The sequence below is a fragment of the Phoca vitulina genome, unplaced genomic scaffold, assembly GCF_004348235.1.
Source record: "Phoca vitulina isolate PV1807 unplaced genomic scaffold, GSC_HSeal_1.0 scaffold22, whole genome shotgun sequence".
Classification (NCBI taxonomy): domain Eukaryota; kingdom Metazoa; phylum Chordata; class Mammalia; order Carnivora; family Phocidae; genus Phoca; species Phoca vitulina.
Genome location: NW_022589725.1, coordinates 17,539,803 through 17,562,142, shown reverse-complemented (window position 1 = coordinate 17,562,142; position 22,340 = coordinate 17,539,803). Strand labels below are relative to the sequence as shown.

Here is a 22,340-nt window from a genome sequence, read left to right as displayed (position 1 = left end):
AAATGCATGGTTTATAAACAGACATATAATCCGAGATAAAATGAGATGAAACCTGTTGGTCAGGCAGTCAGGAGGGAGGTGTGGGAAGCCGGTAGGAAGAACACATGCTGGAAATCTAAATTATCACTGATTATAAAGAAATAGACAAAGGTATACCAGGCAGATGCTAACAAAAGTGGATGTGGCTTTATTAACTTCTGGCTAAATAGAATAAATCCAAAATGAAAAGCATTAAAGGGGGGGCAAAGAAAAAAGCATTTCTTTTTGACTAATAAAAAATATAGTTTGCTGAAGGATTTTTTTAAAGATTTTGTTTATTTCTTAGAGCGAGAGCACAAGCAAGGAGGAGGGGCAGAGGGAGAGGGAGAAGCGGACTCCCCGATGAGCGGGGAGCCTGACGCGGGGCTTGATCCCAGGACCCCCGGACCATGGCCCGGGCCAAAGGCAGATGCTTAATCAGCTGAGCCACCCAGGCACCCCTTGTGAAAGATTTTTTAAAATATATCTGCAACCTGGGGCTCCTGGGTGGCTCAGTCGTTGGGTGTCTGCCTGCGGCTTGGGTCGTGGTCCCAGGGTCCTGGGATCGAGCCCCTGCGTCGGGCTCCCTGCTCTGCGGGAGGCCTGCTTCTCCCTCTCCCACTCCCCCTGCTTGTGTTCTCTCTCTCGCTGTGTCTGTCTCTGTCAAATAAATAAAATCTTTTAAAAAAAAAAAGGGAAGAGCACATGCTGGGAGGTCTTCTCTGTGGTGCAGGCCGGTCCCAAGATGAGCACAAACGAGGAACACAGGGTGGGCTCTTCGGGAAGAGCAGCTGTGCATGTGCTGAGACACCAAAGAGATGTCCCCGGGGTCCCCCCTCCCCCCCGGCCCGTGCATGAGGGGCCATGGCCAAGTGGACTGGGCACCTGGCCCTAGGATGGCAGCGCTTGCTTTCCGGCTCCTCCTCACCACAGCCCTTCACTGCCTCGAGCTGCTCTGGGGCCACCGCTCCTGGGGCAGAAGGCCACCCCAGAGAGCAAGAGGGCGTACCCTCTGACAGTTTGGCTTAATCTGGAGACAGGTTTCCAGATATCTACAGCAGAGGTCCTTAGTCTTTAGTGTGAGAAAAAGTGGTTAAAATACAGTTTTGGGGCCCAAAATGTCAATAGTGCTGAGGTTGAGAAACTGTTTTAAAGTAACAACATAAATTAGGCGTTTTAGTTAAAGGGGGTTAAATAACAGTTCAGACAGAAGGCTGGAAGCCAACAAGATTTATACGCACATACGCACACATGTAGTTGACTCTTGAACAAGTGGGGGGGGGTGGGGAGGTTGGTGTACCCCACCCCCACCATCAGAAATCTACATATAACTTTCTTCCCCAAAACTTAACTACTAAGAGCCTTACTAATAAAGTCAACAGCTAATTAACACATTTTGTATGTTACATGTTTTATATACTGTATCCTTAAAAAAATAAGCTAGAGAAAATAAAATGCTCCTAAGAAAATCATAAGAGAAAATATATTTATACTATTGTACTGCATTTATTGGAAAAAACCTGCAAGTAAGTGGATCAGTGCAGTTCAAACCTGTGTTGTTCAAGGGTCTACTGTATATAGAAATGATCTGAAGGAAGAGGGATAAAAAATTTAGAAGAGTACGATTTAAAATGTTGAAATAGATGGAATAAAAATTTTAAAAAATCAAAGTTAAGGGCTGCAGGCAAAAGGGAAAAAGAAAAAACAGCGTAAAGAGACTAAGAAATAAAAGGCAATTTCTGAAGAAACAATAAATGGCAAAATAAGTATTCCCCCCCCCCACAAATCAAGACACTAAAATGAAACCACAATGCTCTGTCAGTAACAAGGTAACCATATAAAAGATTGCTTAAAAAATACAAAATGTTGCTGGATAAAGAAATTATGGGCATGAGAAAAATCTGCTCCAAACCCACCGGGAAATGCCATGTTGACTAAGCACGGCCCTGTCTGCTCCCAGGTGGGAGCAGTCCTGCCCTCGCACACATCCCAGGCTTGTCTGCACACCTTACTTCCTGTCCTCTTCCTCTTCCCAAACCCGGGTCCCCCGATGTGGCTTGTGTGGCAATCCAGATATTCAAGATAAAGTGACCTGGGGACTTCGCTTTGCTTTCCTAAAGGAAACTATTTAATTTTCCATAACATGATTTACTTTAAAAAAAAAAAAGAATAGTGCTGATCTTACATTAGAGGGCTGTCTGTATCTGGTGCCATGCTTTACTGCTGGGATTTAAATTTAGCTGGTGACTTTTCACTGCATTTTCATTTAATGCCACCACCTGGGCAAGATCACCATTGTTTTGTGCCATACTTTGCACAGCAGGGTTAAAAATCCTCTTCATAGAAATATCCATCCCAACAGGAATTCTTACCCCAGTAGGCTGTGTTAAATTGTAATTTAGTAGACACCAAGCGTGGCTTGGAAGCAGCCTCCTCTTCTAACCACTCTCTTTTTAATAAAGACAGAGAACAGACCAGTCCTGGTTCATCTGACTCAGGAACTGTCCGCAGGCATCTAGTGCACTGATGAGTGACACTTAAAAATAAACAAAGATTTTCCCTTCGCCTTGGAATCTGAGTGTGTCGTGTGGAGTCCTTTGCTGTCCTGATTTCTTTCACCTGTTTTCCTTCCGTAGTTCAGTGGGGCCTGCCCACCGTCTCCGCAGCGGGTGTCATCGGCATGCTCAGTGCGGTGGTCGCCAGTATTATTGAGTCCATTGGGGACTATTACGCCTGCGCAAGGCTCTCCTGTGCCCCACCACCCCCCATCCATGCGATCAACAGGTATGTTCCTCAGAAAATGGAGTTCTTCTTGGGCCCAGTGCCTCATCACTTGGCTCTTTGGTTAATCTTGGAGAAGAAAAGGAGTTTCAGCATGGAAGCAGCCAGGCATCAGGGCTCTTTATTGGTTGTCTGTCTTGGGACAAGTCACTGCCCCCATTTTGCTCTCATTTTCTTCATTGTAGCATGGAGGGCAGTTCCCGCCCTTCCTTCCGCCTCGACAGCCATGTAATACACTCTCTCTGAGACCATGCGAGACCTTAAACTCGCCACAACAGATGCGAGACACTGCCATCTTTCTTTGCTTGGTTTGGGGTCATGGATGGATGTCCCCTTTGATTTCTTCTTTCCGTTACTGTTCTTAGGGGTAAATGCTGTGTCCTCTATTCACAATTATAATTCACATGTAGAGAAACAAGAAGAGCAGGAATAGGTGAAGTCTGCAGAATCTAGAGACTTACGGGTGGTGGGGTTTATCTTCTCAACACACCTGGTCTTCAGTTTCTGGACGCTGAGAGCGAATTGGACCCTGTGGAGGCCTCAGAGAAGAGCGCACTTCAGCTCCCCCCTCCCCTTGCCCAGCCAGCTGCTGCCCTTCTGGAGGGATTGCGTGTGATGAGATCCAGTGGTCTGGTGTCTTAGCATGTCTTGCTTCGGTTCTGTTATTAGTGTTCACACTCCTGGTTTTTACAGCTTTCTCTAATGGATGTTGCATATGATTGAGTTACTTACAAATCGATTGTTTTTAAAAAGTTCCAAAGTTGACAAAATTACAAAGCATTTCCTTCCTGATGAAACTATTAATAGTAAAGGAATCAGATCAGCCAGACAGCCCATATTTGTCTTAGATCCCAACAAATGGCTCTGTTTTCTGGCTAAAAGCCTTTAATTTGGAATGGTTTTTAAACACCTGTGTCTAATGTGTGGTTCCCAGAAGTGCTTCTCACAGTTGAATGAGCATGGGGGATCCTGTTAAAATGCAGGTTCTACTTCAGCAGGTCTGGGGTGGGGCCCAAGACCGCACTTCTAACCTTCCCAGGAGTGCGGAGGCTCCCCGGCCGTGCACGCCGCCTTTGGGGTGCAGCCACTTAGAGCATATTTCACTCATTTCCCCCATTGAATGAATGTTTCTCTTTCCCCCATTCCTTTACATTTTAGGGGGATTTTCGTGGAGGGTCTCTCCTGTGTTCTCGATGGCATATTTGGTACTGGGAATGGCTCTACTTCATCCAGTCCCAACATTGGCGTTTTGGGAATTACTAAGGTACAGCTGTTTTTCTAATTAAATGGTTGGGCCTCTAAGTGTTGATCCATTTCATCGATTGGTCTAACCACCGTGAATTCTAAAAGGAAGGCTTCCAGTTCTGAGGTCACCCCCCCCCAATCTCCTTTTTCTCAGTGATGGGTTTCTGGAATGCTGATGGAGGTCTCCCTCCCTTGGCTGCCTGGGTAGCCAGGCACTCAGTGCTGTCACTACTTTGTAGGCATTCTACAAATACTTATAAGCACCAACTCTGTGCCAGGCTACTGTTCTAGGCACTTGGGATTCCACAGTGAATAAAACAAAATTCCCGCTGTTGGCATTTACATTCTAGACAGAGGAAGACAAACCATAGACAGTAAGCATAGTAAGTATAAGAAAAATACAGGGCAGGAGTGGGTATTAGGAGTGAGGGCTGGTAAGTGTGAAATAGGGTCAGGCTCAGCCTCACCGAGAAGATGACCTTGAGCAAGGAACTGAACAGGGCAGGTGGAGGGAGCCATGTAGGCCCCCTGGGGAAGGGCGTTCAGGCCGAGGACAGAGCCATCGTGAAGCCCTGTCATGAGAGCAGGACCGCAGGCTGCCCATCAGCAAGGAGGCCGGTGAGGCAGGAGCAGAGTTGGGGGGGCGTTGGTAAGAGCAGATGACATCCTCCAGGTAATGGAGGACCAGGTCACACAGGCCCCAGAAGCTGCCAGAGACAGAGAGGAAGGGCGTCCCCTGGGCTGTGGCTCCATCAGGGTTTTGGGGTTTTTTTGGTTTTTGGAGGGTTTTTTTAGAGAGCAAGAGGGGGCGCGTGCTTGCGCACACACATGGGCAAGTTGGGGGACGGGGCAGAGGGAAAGCAAGAATCTTAAGCCACCTCCGTGGCCAGTGCCGAGCCCAACGTGGGGCCTGATCCCACAACCCTGAGATCATGACCTGAGCTGAAATCAAGAGTCGGGCGCTTAACTGACTGAGCCACCCCGGCGCCCCTCCATCAGGGTATTTTTTTTTTTTTTTTTTAAAGATTTTATTTATTTATTTGAGAGAGAGAGACTGAGAGAGAGAACACATGAGAGGGGGGAGGGTCAGGAGGGTCAGAGGGAGAAGCAGACTCCCCGCCAAGCAGGGAGCCCGATGCGGGACTCGATCCAGGGACTCCAGGATCATGACCTGAGCCGAAGGCAGTCGCTCAACCAACTGAGCCACCCAGGCGCCCATAAAGATTTTATTTATTCATTTGAGACACAGAGATACAGAGAGAGAGAGCATGAGCAGGGAGAGAGGCAGAGGGAGAAGGAGAAGCAGGCTCCCTGCTGAGCCAGGAGCCCGATGTGGGGCTCGATCCCAGGACCCTGGAATCATGACCTGAGCTGAAGGCAGATGCTTAACCATCTGAGCCACCCAGGCGCCCCCAGGGTATTTTTTAAGGCTTACTTTGGCTGTTATGATGAGAATGGACCTCGGGGTCAGGGGAGGAGGTGGAAACGGGAGCAGGAGACGGCACTAGTTCTAGATGTGAGATGATCCCACTCCTTACAGGAAAACATCAATCTTACAGTAAAGAATTAATGTGGTTTTCCAACCAAAGCAGCAGAGACCTTCTCTTTCAGATGAAACGGCGCGGAGTTAGTGGATTTGACAGGCCACAGCGAGTCCCCCTGGTCGAGCAGGGTCTGGGTCTGGAGTCCTCCCCACAGGCCTCCGCACCCCTCTCCACACTGACCTGTGACCTGGGGCTGCCCCACCCCACAGCTTCTGTAAGGAACGTGCTCCTAGGCCTTTCACATTTATTACTGTACTCTAGATCCCAGTTGCCTTAGCCAGAGCACACTGCACGGCTGGAACGTGCCTCCGCCCCGGCTGCTGTACGCTGGGCAGCCAGACACGGTTAGAACCTGCTCACCGGCTGGGATGGCCGTGTGCGCCACGGGTTTCCCTCACCCGAGCCCTGTGTCCTGACAACCTAGGGGCGAGCTGCCGCCTTCTCGAGCTGTCCGACCTCTGTAAGATTAGAAATACCCCCGCTTCCCCGCTCCCTGCAAGATTCTATAACCAGACGAAAAGAAACCAGAGACTGGTTCATCCTGACTGCGAGTCCAGGTGAGAAGGGAGCATGGTCCTGACACGTTCATTTCCCTGGAATTTGGCGGGGCCTTCGCAGAGCCCAGTGTCTGGTGTGCACACAGCCTTGTCGGGTGTGTCCTCCAGTGCCATCGCTGTGTCCTGGCACTGCCCGTGGGGAGAGGCCAATGCCGAGCACACAGAGCTAAGGGGCATGCTTCTCTTTAGCCAGTTTGCTGCCTTGACCCTGTGGACAGACCTAGAACGAATCCAAAACACCATACTAGTAAAATTCTTGTAGATGGAGGGACTTAGGGCAACCCAGTTTAACAAGCCAACTCCCATTCTGCACCCCTTTAAGGCTGATCATCACATCACGTAACGTAACTAGGGTCACTGTAGGGAGTAGGGGGTGTTGTTCATGGAGGTTCCATTCTGAAATGCCACTGAGGTGGTTTGGGGAATAGTTATCTTTATTGCAATTTGAACAGTGCCAGTTTATTCTGAAAACGCATCCTGCCAGCACTTTCTAATGAGCTAATTGATCTTCCCTCTGAACCCCTTTGGATTACTATCCCCAGGCGAAGGCGGCATGCATTCAGGGGCCTGGAATTGTTTTTCATTGCCCTGACTCACGGGGGATAATTGAGCCATCTGCATAGCTGCCTTGGGGTGGGAAGTGGGACTTGCAGCAGAAATTTCTTTTTGACCCAGCCATGCGGCCACTGGAAGGACTCTGTCCAGGACGAAGGAGGCATGAGTTGGAGGCTGTATTCTGCCCCTCATCCAGTGGAAGGACTCGGGACAAATCACTTGTCGAGTAGAACTGTCAGCTCTGAAATCTGACAGTTCTAGACCTGGATCTGTGCCATCCAATTTGATAGTAGCTGCATGTGGCTCTTTTAAGTTAATTAAAATGAAAAATTAAGTTCCTTAATCACACTAGCCACATTTTAAGGGCTCAGTGGTCACATATATGGCTAGTGGCTGTCGATGGGCAGCACAGATACAGGACATTTCCATCCTTGTAAAAAGTTCTGTGGACAGCACTGGTCCGGGCCATTGTGTCAGACTTCCAGGGCTTATGGAAAGAAGGTAATCTCTGTTCTTCCCAAGGATCTGCCTCCATGTCCTGGCAGCTGTGCTACTTGTTACCCTTTGTCCAGTTGTGACGTTCTCTGTACGTGGAGATTCTCAACTGTTTGATCAGGAGATGAGGCTGCCAGTGAGCCTGTTGTGTGCTCGGAAGTTGTCAGGTGGGATTCCTTGTGCAGGTCTTCTCTTCTGAGTGTGTTCCAGTGTCTGTCCCGCAGAAAGGGGTGGCATGATGGGGTGGGGAGGTGGCTGTATGGCATTCCAGCTCTGGTGCCATCACTTTGTCCCAGTGTGACTGTGGACAGATTACATCACCTCCCTGAGTCTCCATGCCCTTGTCTATATATAGACAGCTTGCCAGGCATTGGAATTAGTAAACTGATGTAATACATTTAGCAGAGTCGGGCATGTAGGCACACAGTAAGCAGTAGGTAGCGTCCCTGCTTCATATTTAGCCCGAAGTTTATTTCCAGGGACTGAATAAACCCCACCTGCCCTGACAGTGCAGTCTCTTCAGAGGAAGGCCATTTCTCCTCTGCTGCATTCCACACTGTTGAAGACTTTGGAAAGTCAGAAATGAGGTGTCAGCGTTTTGATGGCCTTGGAGGTAAAGTCAGAGTTCAAGAAGGAGGTCAGAACAGAGCTAGGGAAGAGATTCCAGGGAGTGGGCAGCAGGAGAGGAGAGGCAAAGGCTCCGTGTAAGCACTGGGGGGACAGGGATTAGGCCTGTGTTTCTGATGTTGCAAACAGAAGTGTATAATAGGCACTCGGTTGATAGTCACTGAGTTGCTTCTTGTTTGTTTTGAGCATCTAAGGCAGATCAGCCTTCCATGCATAATCTTTTTATTTGATTTATTGTTTCAAGCGTCCCTGGGGCCAGCCTCCCCCTCCCTCCCCCTGGCATATCTGATCTGCTGGGAGGTGGGCTTTGCACAGCCTGGATGCTTTTCCTCCAGGGAGCTCTTACTCATCCCTCCAGACCATCTCTGGGGAGCCCTCCACAGCTCTTTAGAGCTGCTCCTCCATGCTGGGTGCCCACACGCCGTAACAATTGCAGCAGTACAGTGATTTGATCATAAGTTTGTGGCTTACTCATCTCTGTATTCCCCTCCCCCTCCTGTCTAATAAGTGCTAGTCACATAGTAGGTTCCCAAAAATGTTTGCTGAAAATGGCAGGCTTCCTTATCATGTAATGCAACCCAGTAGAAGTCATTTTTGCTTAATTCTCCAGTTTGCGTGCCCTTTTTCGCTGCTCCCCTGCACTTGATGATGTGTGGGCGGGGGGTGGGGTAGATCATAGCAGCAGAGCCTGGCCTCCAGGGTCAGCTGGGCCAGATTCGAGCCGGACAGCCATCCCTTCGTTGGCTCAGTAAGAGTCTTCTCTGATTCTTAACCGATCGGCGTTTGGGTCCCGTGAGACGCTGTTGGAAGGCCTAGCCCAGCACCAGGCAGCGGAAGCCCTGTGTGGTGGTGGGCACAGCCTGCATTTGCCTGCGCCGCTCCTCTGTGCAGCGGCCACCCACGTGTGCCCCGGAGCACTTGAACTAGTGCCTGGTGCGGCTGACTGGGGGACTAGCACTTATGTTTCATTTCCTTTTACTTAAATTTAAGTAGCTCTCTTCTCACCGGAATCATACTTGAAGCCGTATAGACACTCCCCGGGCGCTTCGGGAACCTCTTTTACTCAGCTTGTGTCCTCGGGGTACTGTCCTGGAAGAGGCAGCATACAGCAGGGGCCAACAGTGCGGGTCCTTGAGCCTAGTGCCCACTCCACATCCCACTGCCTGGGGGACAGCAGGCTAGGTTCGAAGTTTCTAGAAGGCAGAGATCAGGTTGAACAGATAAAGATGAGACCACGTGGAAAATATTATAATGGTTCTGCAGAAGCCCAGTGTGGGAGAGCAGAGCCTTGGCATCAAGGAAGACTTTTTTTTAAGAGGAGGTAGCATTTGGGTAGTGTTTCAAAGGATGTGTCTGGAACCAGCCAGAAGGGAGGATGTGAGAGTGTTCTGGGTAGACAGGCCTGGGGATGCCTGAGAAGGGGTTTTATTTCATGAGCACCAGAATGGTCACTCTGCCACAATGGAGAGGACAGGGAGGCAGAGGAAAGGCCAGAGTCAGCAAGCCCAGGTGGGAGGCTGTCATTATAGCCTCATGCTTGCCAGGCAGTGTTAACACCTGTTTTATATCTTGTCTCATTTAACCCCTAAAGCAAAACCTCGTGGTTTATCTTTATAAAAGCAAGGATCCCGCGACCCAGGGAGGCCAAATGACTTGTCCTGGTCACGTGGTTAGAGTGGAGTGGGGAACACACCAGGCAGGGGACGCTGAGAATCCACACTCCTTGCCCTTTTGGCTGTGCCACCTCTCACGGGCAAGACACCCTGAGGAGAGGGGATTCCAGAAATATCTGGGACTCTTGTCTGATTCAGGGTGTGGGGAAGATGGAGACGAAGGTGAATCAGCTTTGGGGTGGGTTAACTTGGTAAAGGGTGATTCCAAGAGCCCAGAAGAGAAAAGCAGGATGAAGTGGGGTTTTTGCATTTGACGTTAGAAGGTCATCCCAGCCGCTGACTGTAAGGGCATTCGAAACCCGGGACAGAGCCGGAGCAGGGCCATGCCCAAAGTGACATCACCCAGGGCGCCAAGAAGCAGAGGCCGAGCCCTGGTGCTGCCTTCCTCCCAGGGAGGTGGGGTGGGGGAAGGGACAGGGGGGACAGGATGAGAAAGAGGAGGAGGGAATCTCTTCACTCTGGGTGTCTTTATATAGTAATTGTGCCCTGAGATCAATCCTCATTATCTGACAAGACCTCTCAACTAAAAGTTTGAAGAATAATCTAGGGGTTGTCTCGGGCTTTTGTCACATTTGCCCCCGGGGTGGGGGGGCACTGGATGAGAATGGGTGCAGAACTGGCGCTGAGTGCCGTCTGGCTTCTGGTATGTCCCCAGGTCGGCAGTCGCCGGGTGATCCAGTACGGCGCGGCCCTCATGCTGGCGCTGGGCATGATCGGCAAGTTTAGTGCCCTCTTCGCCTCCCTCCCGGATCCAGTGCTCGGCGCCCTCTTCTGTACTCTCTTCGGTAAAATCCCATTTCCTTGGTAGCCTGACCTCTCTCCTCCTCTTCACGTTTGCTAACGAATCCCTTCCGTGAGATGGAAGGTAATAATACATTTCTGTTTAAAAATCCAAAGTGATACACCTTGAAAACATAAAAATCTTCATCCATCTCTGAGTTGAATTTATGTTAAAGGTAGAACCAAATGTAGCATACTTGTGCTAGAAAAAATAAGATGACCATAATCTTTAATTGGTTTATCTAATCGATTTAAATTCTCCCCTAGTGGCCATTTAAAACTGACCATTTTTACCACAGGATTTGACATGATTTATGTGCCATCCATTTGTGGTCAGGGCCCAGATCTTCCGGTGGGTTTCCCAATTTAATCAAAATGTTTGCAGAGAGGTTCTCAGGGGGCAACTGATGTCCTTAGTTTTCTGCTTGGTCTAAAGAAAGTGTCATGTGATGTTTGTGTCCCTGTGTCAGTCCAGATGGTGCTTAGGCCAAGAGTCATTTGGATCAGAGAGGCAGGTGGTCCCATTTCGACCCTGTCCTGTCACTGTTCTGTGTCCCAGCTGGTTTCTGGTGGGACAGAGAAGGGACAATGTGGGGAGGCTGTGCGTGGCCCGTCACCCATCTGTAGGTGAGCTCAGTGCAAATTGCCGTCTGCTGGTTTCTCTCCAGGAATGATCACAGCTGTTGGGCTCTCCAACCTGCAGTTCATCGACTTAAATTCTTCCCGGAACCTCTTTGTGCTTGGATTTTCAATCTTCTTTGGGCTCGTCCTTCCAAGTTACCTCAGACAGAACCCTCTCGTCACAGGTAAGGAAAACTGGCCTCGAATCTTGGGGGTAGTTGGAACCCCAGCCGCTGGTTCACAGACAGCCCATCCCCAGTCAGAGAGGGCTTTGGAACTTCAGGAGTTGTCTCCTCAGATATTCGTCCATGTATTTCATTCAAGCCTTGCTCTGCCGCCGCTGATCTGGAAGCCCCCCGCACATCTGGCATGAACTGGCATGTGCACGTGACTCATGTGCACGTTAAGGTCTTTATTGACTGGGACCCTGTCTTTTGGGAGAATGCCTTTGTGTAAAACCTTTTGATTTGTCAGACTAATGCTTTATGAAAATGTATAATTTCTTAAAACTCAGCTTCATAGACTTTCAAATACATGTCTTTCTACTGGGATTATAACTACTTTGAATTCAAGATTAACCTTTTTTTTTTTTTAAAGATTTTATTCATTTATTTAATTGACAGAGAGAGACAGTGAGAGAGGGAACACAAGCAGGGTGAGGGGCAGAGGGAGAAGCAGGCTTCCTGCAGAGCAGGGAGCCCGATGCGGGGCTCGATCCCAGGACCCTGAGATCATGACCTGAGCCGAAGGCAGACGCTTAACTGACTGAGCCACCCAGCCACCCCAAGATTAACCTTTTTAACACCTTTTTATTTTAATAACCTGAGTCATGAAAAATGAACAAAAGGGAACCATGTTTTTTAGAAGAGGGGAGGGGCAAAGGGCGAGGGAGAGAAAGAGAATCTCAGGCAGACTCCGCGCCCAGCGGGGAGCCTGATATAGGGCTCAGTCTCCCGACCTTGAGATCATGACCTGAGCAGAAATCAAGAGTCGGACGCTCAGTCGACTGAGCCACCCAGGTGCCCCAAAGGGGGAACGATTGCTGTTGACATTTTATGCAGAATTGGGGACCGTTTTATATATATATTTTTTGAGGTAAAATTTATATAACGTTAAATTAACTTTTATTTTTTTATTTTATTTTTTTTAAAGATTTTATTTATTTATTTGATAGAGACATAGCGAGAGAGGGAACACAAGCAGGGGGAGTGGGAGAGGGAGAAGCAGGCTTCCCGCGGAGCAGGGAACCCGATGTGGGGCTCGATCCCAGGACCCTGAGATCATGACCTGAGCCGAAGGCAGACACTTAACGACTGAGCCACCCAGGCACCCCTAAATTAACTATTTTAAAGTGAACGGTTCAGTGCCATCTTAGTACATTTCCAATGTCATGTAACCACCATCTCTATTTAGTTTCCAAAACCATCTCCTCACCCCAAAATAAAATACCACACCCATTAAGCAGTTAATCCCTATTATCCCCCTTCTCCCAGCCCCTGGCAACCACCAGTTTGCTTTCTGTTTCTGTGGATTTACCTATTCTGGATATTTCACATATATGGAATAATACAATACGTGATGTCTGGCTTCTTTCACTTAGCATAATGTTTTTGAGATTCATGTAAAAATATTCCTTTTCATGACTACTAATATTCCATTGTGTGTGTATATATACACACACACACCATAATCTATGGACACTGGGCTGTTCCTCCCCTCTGACAGTTGTGAACAGCGCAGCTGTGAACAATGGTGTACCGGTGCGGTCCGTCCTCACTCAGCTAGCCGTGTCCGGGAAAGTCACTATGAGCATGGAGTTAGCAAATCCTGACCCACCCCTTCTAGGGCGACAGCAGCCAACAGCAGGGTAACCCCTCTAACACAGCACGGCACGGCCTCAGGGAGGCCTGCTCTTAGGAACAGTAGACAGCACTCGGGGGCCATCGTAAACAACGAAATCACCAACCCAAATCACAGAAATGGGGAGGAAGTGCTATCAAACAGACTGCTGCAAGCACACTTGAGATGAGGTATGAGAGCTGAGACAAGAAGGCAGAGCGTTACCTTGTTTAATCTCCGCTGGGATCACACATGTTGGGTGACCCAAAGTTTGTGCTGCTCTGTGAATGAGCGTGAAAGCCAGGAGTACTCATTTTGGGTTTATAGATAAATTTGAGGGTGTAGGTCAATTCACAAATACAGAATCTGCCAGTAGTGGGGATCAGCTGTATTTGAGTCGTTGTTCTCAGTTCTCTTGGGTATATACCTAGGAGTAGAATTGCTGGGGGATAGGGTAATTCTAGGTTTTAACGTTTTGAGGAACTGCCAAGCTCATTCCCACCAGTTATGCTCGGGGGTTTCTGTTTCTCTACATTCTTGCCAACACTTGTTATTTTCCGTTGATGATCATATATTTTAAATTTTATTTTATTTTAGAGAGAGAGCGCTCGGGTGTGCACATATGTGAGTGGGGGGGGTGGGCTCCCCGCTGAGCTCAGAGCCTGACGCAGGTCGTGATCTCACGACACTGAGATCATGACCTGAGCTGAAACCAACTGAGCCACCCAGGTGTGGGAGCTTCTGATAACAAGGAGATTCTTGCTGCTTTTTATGTTTTAATATATCACATTCATATGAGTTCATTTATATACATCCAATTGTTCCTAATTAAAAGCAGCTAAGCACAAATCAGTGACCCAGGATTCTGAAACCCTTTATCTGATTGCAAATACCACAAATATTTTCATTGTCGTCTTACTCACTTTGTAATATTTTCAGCCTTACAACAGCCATCTTTTTATTAATTTTTTTCTTAATCTGCTAACACCACACCCCAGTGGCTTTCTAGTTCATTATAGGGTGAGTTTCACTGTTAGATTTATCTTCGGTGGACCACTTTTGGGGAATTTTCCTTACAGAGATAATCTCTTGATTATTGTTGAAATTATTTATAACAGTTTAAAATGTTACTGGCAAAAATTTATCTGCTCCTGTACAACAGAAATTTGCACTTTCATGCATCAGATTGGTGATTGGTGCCCACCCCAGTGCTTCTTCCTGACTGTGGCAGTGACCCTACCACTGTGTTCTGTTTCCAGGAATAACAGGAATCGATCAGGTGTTGAATGTTCTTCTCACAACTGCTATGTTTGTAGGAGGCTGCGTGGCTTTTATCTTGGATAACACCATCCCAGGTATGTGGTACATACCCAACATGCCTTTTCCACATGGGAAGTACTCGTTCTGCCAAATAAATATGGAAGCAGGCAGAGTGAATCAGTTCAAAGCCATCGCTGGTTAAAACAGTCTTTAAGTGGTTAAGACACTCCCAGCCTCCTTTTATGAACCCATTTTTTTGCTGATAAACCTAGCGGGTTTTTTCCTCCCTGCTGAGTTAGGAGAAAGCAGGAAGTCCCTCACCCGTAGGCACTCTCCAGGCTGCCTGCCTCCTGTCAGCTGGCCTCAGTCCCTGCAGCGGCTTCCGTCAGCTTGCTCAGACACTCCCCTGAGCTGCTGACAGCCCGTGGGGTTCCTCCGCCTCCTTCCTGAGGCAGGCCCCCCACCAACTAAGACCAAAAGATGGTGAGTATGGCGGGCACAGGCTGTTGCCAGGATTGGTGACTGAGGGACGGATGGAGGCAGCTGTCTTCCCTGACGCCCGGGACCCTTGTTCCTCAGCATTCTATGCCCAGTGCTGGGCCCTGGACGAGGATGTGTTGTGGGCCCTGCCTTGCAGCCTTCCCAGCTTCCCAGAGGAGGCTGCTGGTGCTGTTGGAAAGTGCTGCTACGGACACGCTGGTAGATTGCCCTTCCATCAAGGAAGGGTGATGCTTATTCTTGAGCTTGAAGGTTTTGTTGAGGTATTTGCCCTGAAGACTGCACACCTCCAAAAAGTCTCAATGAAGAGGTTGCTGGGGAAACTAGGGATGAACACATCAGGCAGAAGGAATCACATGCACGAATCCGTGGCACATGTTAGATTCATGGATGTCAATAACTAACACACGCTCTGAGCGAACTGAGAGGGAGGCACAGGAGTCAGACAGATGGAAATGAAAGCTTCGCTACAGAAACACTGATGGGAGGGCATAGTTTAGATGTAAGAAATAATGATGTTGCTTATATCGCACCAGGGACTCGAACTCACCGTCTAGGCTTGGGCAGAGAAATGTGTTGTCTGGTGTCCCATGTAGCCAAGGGCAGGTGCCAGTGTACCTCTCTGCACTGAGAAGATTTATGAAATCAACCCAGGGCTCAGGGGTTGCTGAGCCCTATGGGCCCAGATCATTCTCCCTGACTCATCTGTCAGGGTATAGAGTGGCCCCAGTTGTTAACGCCAGTGGAAGTTCACCCTCACAAAAGGGACATGACAAGTGGGGAATACAAGCGAGTGCATCCCTCTCCCTTTCTCCCTCCCCCATCTCTCTCTCTCTCTCTCTCTCTCTTACACACACGGAGCAAAGTAGGATAAAACTCGGTATGCCTAGATGGGGGGTGGTTTGTCCTGATCAGTTGTTGAAGGCATTATAAATGGTACAATGAAGACTGGGTCCCTTTTTGTAGAGATCACATTTGCAATTTAGAAGTTCTTTTGTTGTTTATTGAGAACAGATTTGGGGAAGGAGATGGGGAGATGGAAGGGCAGCCAGCCAATAAGGGGGGGACCGTTATGATGACCCTGGAAAGCAGTAACATGGCACAGGCCGGACTTCAACAGTGACATTGGAGGAAATGGGTCACGTGGAAGGACAGGGAGGAGGCAGAGCCATCAGATTGCTTGAATGTGGAGCAAAGGGAACAAGGATGGGTTAGCGATTCTCAGATTTCTGGCTCAGGCACCTGGATGGCCGAGTGCCGTCAACTCCTCCACAAGGGCTCCGTGCTGTCCTCCCGGCAGGTTCCATATATGGGACGGCACACTGGGCAATCTCAACTCTTGGTGGAACTGTCAAGCTAAACATTCCATTCCATTGTTTTGTGTGTGTATGTCTGTGCGTGTGTGTTGCAGGTACTCCAGAGGAAAGAGGAATCAGGAAATGGAAGAAGGGTGTGGGCAAAGGGAGCAAGTCGCTCGATGGCATGGAATCCTACGATTTGCCATTTGGCATGAACATTATTAAAAAATACAGATGCTTCAGCTACTTACCCATCAGCCCAACCTTTGTGGGCTACACGTGGAAAGGCCTTGGGAAGAGTGCCACCAGCCGGAGTTCAGACGAGGACTCACAGGCCACGGTATAGCTGTAGATCACCCTGTGGCCCAGCCGCAGTGAGGCATGAATCTGTAGTTCCTTGCTGAGTAACAAGCAGTAACATATATGTTTGTGTATCTGCATTTATCTTCTGCACCCAGAGCTAAGACGATTACAGATAGCTTTTTTGTTGTGGGTGGTGATTGTGTCTAATATCGTGTCTCACCTGTCTCCTTATTTAAGCCCTACCCCCTGCCCTTGAGAGCATCCATTGAACTTCCTGTCCTCCTGTGGGTGTGGGTGTTTGAAATCCACAGTGGTTCCTTGGTTTTGGTCTCCTCCTACCACCCTGGGCTAGCTTTCTTACAAGCTGCTGCCACGGTCCAGGGGCTTTCTGTCCCGGAAGCACCTGGACCTGCTTCTGTTTTATTTGACCTCGGCCTGCAACCCGCAGAGACCCCCTTCTGGTCAAGGGGCACCAGTATCCTCACACGGTCACAACTGACGGTCAAATGTGATTCTGTGTTCCCTGATCCTCCTGTAGGAGGAAGCTATTGACCTGATTGAAAACCATGACATGGTTACCCCAGGCCCATGTCTGTGCATGGGTAAGGTCTGTACAGGTATTATTAGAACTGAAATCTGTTTGGGGAATTGGAGGGAAAGGGAAAGTACCTTGAAGTCATATCTGATTCTCAACTGCTCTTTCTTGGTGCCACCCTGGCCCAGGCTGGGCCAGCACATTTCATAGGCTTCTTTTTCACTCTAATTGAGACACTCTATCTGACATTTATCACTCTGGGCTGGTGTGATGGGTAGAGTGCCACACAAGGGCACTAAGCAGATGTTTATGGGAGTCTTGACTCTGCTGTCATGTGGATGTCGGTTACTGTTGCGCTTGTCTATAAATTACAAGATTTTATTCCTATTTAATGTTATTGACTATAGCAGGTTTTTGAATCCGTGTTTTCCATGTGACCTTCTTACCTTGCATCCCTGTTACTTGTCCCCCACCCCTTACCTCCCGTTAAGAAAAGAACCAGCATTTGTAAAGCTGTGGACACCATCAGGGAAGCTTGTCGTCATGGCTTTTGAAGGCCAGTAACCATTATTGTGGTTGTGTTTTGTATTGCTTGATACCATGAAAGTGTAAATACTGTAATGCCTAATCTATTTATCAAAACTGACTACTGGACCAGAGCCCAGAAACCATGGGTTAAGTTATACGTGAATTTGTTTTGTGAAGAAGGGAAGCTGGGGGCAGATAATCAATGGAGCCGCCATATTGAAGGGTCGGGCATCCTGGTAAATTCATCACTGCAGTTCTGTTTCAAGTCTTTTCTGACACTTAAGGCTTAAGGAGACTGTGTGTGGGTTGCCATGTTTTGTGTCCACTGGATCTTAATTTTGCAGGGGGAAGATTAGACCTCTACCCTGGCCAAATGCACCTTTCTTTTTTAAGTCATTGCAGAAGGTGGTGAGAAAAGCAGTTGGCAGGGCCTCTTCCGTCGAGTTCTCGTTAATAACACTAAATCCTTTCTGAAAAAATGACTTCTGTGGAATTTGGTTTGAAATTTGTCAGCCAAAGGAAAACCCTGAAACGCCAAGGAGTGACCTCGCCGCGTGAGGTAGTGCTTCCTAGGCGGTTCTGTGACCTGGTTGAGCCTTGGACGGCTGCAGGTGTTCCTGTCTCTGACGGCAGGGCATGGTTCTTAGCCGCCGTGTGTCCACAGGCTGCGTCCCCTGCCCCCGCAGCTGGCTCTGCTCCACCACGCTGGCATGTCCTTGGCAGCGTTATTGTCCCCCTAGCCTCCCGGACTCCTGGGAAGTTTGGGGCTTCAAGGCGTGTTCTGGCAAGAACAGTTTCACAGCCGCTGAGTTGTATGGCAAGATCTGGTTGCAGATTAAGTAAAAAAAATTAGGTTCTAAATTACATTTAATTTTGTATGTTGTTTTTAAAAATTGTATCTGATGCATGGTTAACTTTAGAAGCGCACTGGTTAACGACTTTCATCCCTTTAACTTGGTAAGCACTCGATGCCGAAGGCCCTCCTGCACCGAGTCACTCTCAGTTTCCTTCTATTTGTGTTTTTGCTCAGCATCTCTAATTTCTCTGCTCTGAAAAGGGGGGAAAACTGTTAAACATGCCAGAGATTCTAGCTCTCTAGGGGAGCAGAAGGACCAAATATCCAAATAAAAGCATCTGAACCATTGGATAATCTTAACTTTCAACCTGGCATCTTCCCTCCCAGTGAGTGACACTCAGGATATGTGCTTCAGACATCCAGAAGCCCACTCCCTTCTGAAAACCCCTCCTTGGGCTGGGTTTTATTGGGTGGTCCTAAGTCTGCTGGTCTGGGGGATGTCTTCTGCAAGCATTTGAATGTGGAGGGGAGCCCTGTACCCCCACCTTCTGTTAGAAATGAGGGGTTTTGCCCTTCTTGTTCCATTGGGGCCAACTGTAGATTCCCTAAGGCAGGGGGAAGGGGACAGGAGGTGGGGAGGAAAGTGGGCAGCCCGACTGGAGGGCCCGTTGCGTCTGGTACTTTCTGCACAGCCTGGGAACCTCAGCTCGGCTTCAGTGACTTGGAATCTCCTGGTGATTGATGCCATTTTAGACAGTGGTCCTGCTGGCAGGTATGCTACAGAATGAGTCTGTGATCAAGAGAAAAATGTATTCGTCTGCTCCTTAGGCTTAAGCACGTGCATGAAAGGGAGGTTTGGGGGAACACAGTGGCCGTTCCTCGTCTGCGTTTGTGCACTTCCCACTTACATTGTTGGCCTGCGCTGCTGGGGCCGGTACCCACCAGGCTGTGTTTGGCCAGTAGAATGTTTCAAAGGGTTTGGGATGTAAATGTCCTTGGGCGGGGCATTCAGACTCCAGTTTCCCTAGTGACCACCTACCCACCATCTTTACATTCACCTTGGGGGACTTGATGTGAGAAGTAGAAAGTATTTATAAGGTCAGTAGGTGCTGTCATACCACGGTGGGTGGCAAGGGAGATCCCACCACTGGTTTTAATAAAACATCTAACATGGTTGACAGAATGATGGGAAATGGCTCCAGTCTTTGTCTCGTTAGGGAATTAAACTGAGATTCGTTCATACAGACTCTTAAGAGGGTTTCGGATGTTAACTTGTAGTAAGTTTCTGGTGATGGGTGAGGGCAAGAGAAGTGGCTTAACCAGGCCAGCTAGAATGAAGCATCACGAGTCCCCAGTGGTTTCCCATTTTCATAGTAACAAATTCACACACAGGATTTGCTTTATACTGTAGAATACTGACTTTCATGATGACGACTTGGTTTATGCATGAATCTTGCAGTATTTCCATATAGTAAAATAACATTTCTACCCAGGATAATAGTCACAGTTTTCCAGGGAGGGAATGATATAATTTTCATGACAATGTCATGTGATAATAGAATTTCTCCATTGATGAATCTCTAGTATGTGTGTATACTTTATTTACCCATGCGTCTGTTTTCTCACCATGAGCCAACTTGTTCCTTCTTTAGTTCACGGCCCTGCTGAAATACCGGTACCGGCAACTTTGACTTGAGGTTGGCAGTTACGATCTTCCGTAATACTGATGTGGCAGGCGTGGCCAGGCCAGGTGGAAGGTGGATAGGTGGCTGTGGCAGAAGCCTCATTCCGGAACCTGGCCGGCGCCGGGCCGTACTGTCGCTGTGGGTGGGGCCTGAGACTTCGGGGGGGCGGGGGGGTGGGGCTTGGCCTCAGAGAAGTGCCTGGGGTTTTCACACGCTGTGCGTGTGGTGCTCTGTCCCCTTAGGATTTGGACACCTGCCACTTGACCTGCAGTCACATCCTGAGTAGTGCAGGAAGACCACTCGCAGTGGCAGGCATTCGGCTCCCACCCGTGGACGCGGAAGGCACGTTCGCGCTGGGCACCCCTTTTCAGCAGCCTCACACACATTCCTGTCCTTTGAGGTTGTTCTTGACCTGCCTCATCCTCACTCCACAGAAGCCACATCCAGCGTCCTTAGACTTGCTGTGTTTGTCTCCTGGCACGTAGGGCACCCTCACCAGTGTTGCCGTCTTACTGACAGTTCAAGTTAATACCCTTTTCTGTTCGTTGGTAACCTTTGTTTGACACATTAATAAATTTCTGACTGTTCTTAAAGCAGTGGGGATGCCTATATTTTCCTTGAGTTTTTGTGACTGACTTTGGCTATCTACCTTTCGGGGATTTTCTTTGTTTTTTATTTTTATTTTGCATACTGAGGGTATTTGGGGGTGGGGTTGTTTTTTGAGATGTGTAATTCTTTTATGGAGTTTTTAAAAAGAATTTTCATATTGTTTTTCTAACATGGCTTCATTAAACGTTTAAGTATTTTAAAAATATGTAATATTTGGACCAGATGTTGTGAATAATAGTAGAGATAAAGCTATTTTATTCTGTATTTTTAAAACCGTTCCGTACAAATAAAAGCTCTCCTGGACGCAGTTCTGTGTTCATGTGCCTCCTTCTTTGGCTGGTCTTTAAGAAATTTGCCATTAATTAAAAGTCATCACCTAGGGGAGGGAAATCGACTAATAAAAAACTCGCTTCGGCAAGCCTCAGATGTTACCGTTGTCAGGGTCCTGGAAGACTCAAAAGGAGGAAAGCAGAAGCCAAAGCATCCTCTGTTCCTGCGCCCAGAGAACCACAGCAGGCGCCTTGGGGGGAAGCCTGAGTGAGCCTTCCATTCCGGGATGCACCCTGCTGGACTGTGGGTGAAACTGCGCATCTCTTACTAAGGCAGCGACATCTGGAGGCTGGACAGAGAAGCTGTCTGTCCACACGGTGGGACCAAAGGCTCCCAGAGCAGCTTCAGCCGGCCGAGTATCGGTGCTGGGGCAAGGAGCGCTGAGGCGTGGGTGCCATAAAGGCCTGGAGCTGAGCTTGAGAGCAGCTGGTGAAAGCTCATTCTGTCAGGCCTCCCGGTGGGGCATGAACATGAGCGCTGAGGGACTCCCATGTATTTCTTCCTTTAGAGCAAACTTAGAGTTCCCCCATTCCTGTCTCCATCCGTGCTTCATCTCTGGCATTTCGGGCCATGAGTGGCCCCCACGGCTACTCCCATAGGGTGTGCATTCTGCCGCCTCCTGTCCCCAGTACCCTGACCTATAAGCCGCCACTGGGCAACCAGTCAGTCACAAGGTGAAATGTTTACACTATGGACATGCAAAAAAAAAAAACCAGAAACAAGGCATTAAAATAATACCCGTGTTCCCACCTCCAGCGGGACAAAAGCACATTACCGGTACTTCAGACTGACCTCCTCCCACCCCCCCGCCGTGCCCCATCCACCAAGAGAGAATCACTGTCTGGGTTTTGGGTTGGTCCTTCCCTTGCTTCACAATCTTGCCCATATATACGCGTCCGTAAACAGTTTACTGTTTAGTCTGTTTTGCATGTTTTTTAACATGTAAAAAGAATAACGATGTTGTATGTATTATCACATTTCACCCACTATGGTGAGATTCTTTCATGTTGGTATGTGTCTATAATGTAGTTCATCCATCTTCACTGCTGGGTAGTAAAATTTAGGATTACCAAAGACAAAGCTCATTCTGAAAGCTTATGGAGACCATGAACCAGAAGCAATGGACGTCAGATATTCCAGCAGCAACCCTGTGTGTGGAGTTAACATTTCTAAGGACTGAAGGAAAAAAAACTTCGAACTTAAGAATTTCACGTCTAGCCACCCAAATGACCCCATTTAAATACTGGGATGAAGTAGTTGACTCAGGAGGAGACAAACCCAGGAGGCGCTGTAGGAGATGATAGAGGGCAAGGTGAGCAGTAAATACCTTGGTAAACCTGCTGTCTTGGCCCATTTTGGCTGCACAGAAAACCATAGACTGGGTGGCTTAGAAACATTTCTCAAGGTTTTGGAGGCTGGAAGTCAGGGCTCCAGCAGGTGCAGTGTCTGGTGAGGACCTGTCTTCCCGTCCATGGATGGCCATCCTCACTGTGTCTTCACATGGTGGAAGAGGCAAAGGATCTCTCCTTGGGGCCTCCTTGATGAGGCTACTAATCCCACTTGTGAGGGATTCACCAATCCCACCTCATGACCTAATCACCCGAAAGGCTCCACCTCCTTAATACTGTCACTTTGGGGAGTAAATTTTATTATGAACTGGGGGGAGGGGCACGGTCTATAGCACGTGGTCTCAAATTGTAATTGAAGGCTGTATGAACTTGGTGTTGGGGGAAAAGAGAGAAACATGTCCAAATGCACCAATA

At 48.5% G+C, this 22,340-nt stretch overlaps 1 protein-coding gene across 3 annotated transcripts in view; it reads left to right on the top strand.

Annotated features, from left to right (window-relative positions):
• Window positions 1–20,554, top strand: part of SLC23A2 (solute carrier family 23 member 2) — a 134,904-nt gene extending 114,350 nt beyond the window's left edge. For all 3 annotated transcript variants that reach the window (XM_032419974.1, XM_032419977.1, XM_032419976.1), the window contains 6 exons: window positions 2,655–2,802; window positions 3,958–4,063; window positions 10,151–10,280; window positions 10,944–11,081; window positions 13,995–14,090; window positions 15,905–20,554. In XM_032419974.1, the coding sequence (XP_032275865.1) occupies window positions 2,655–2,802; window positions 3,958–4,063; window positions 10,151–10,280; window positions 10,944–11,081; window positions 13,995–14,090; window positions 15,905–16,137 (851 nt within the window). In that variant the 3' untranslated portion in view covers window positions 16,138–20,554. The remainder of the gene's footprint in view (window positions 1–2,654; window positions 2,803–3,957; window positions 4,064–10,150; window positions 10,281–10,943; window positions 11,082–13,994; window positions 14,091–15,904) is intronic.
• The last annotated feature ends 1,786 nt before the right edge of the window (window positions 20,555–22,340 follow it).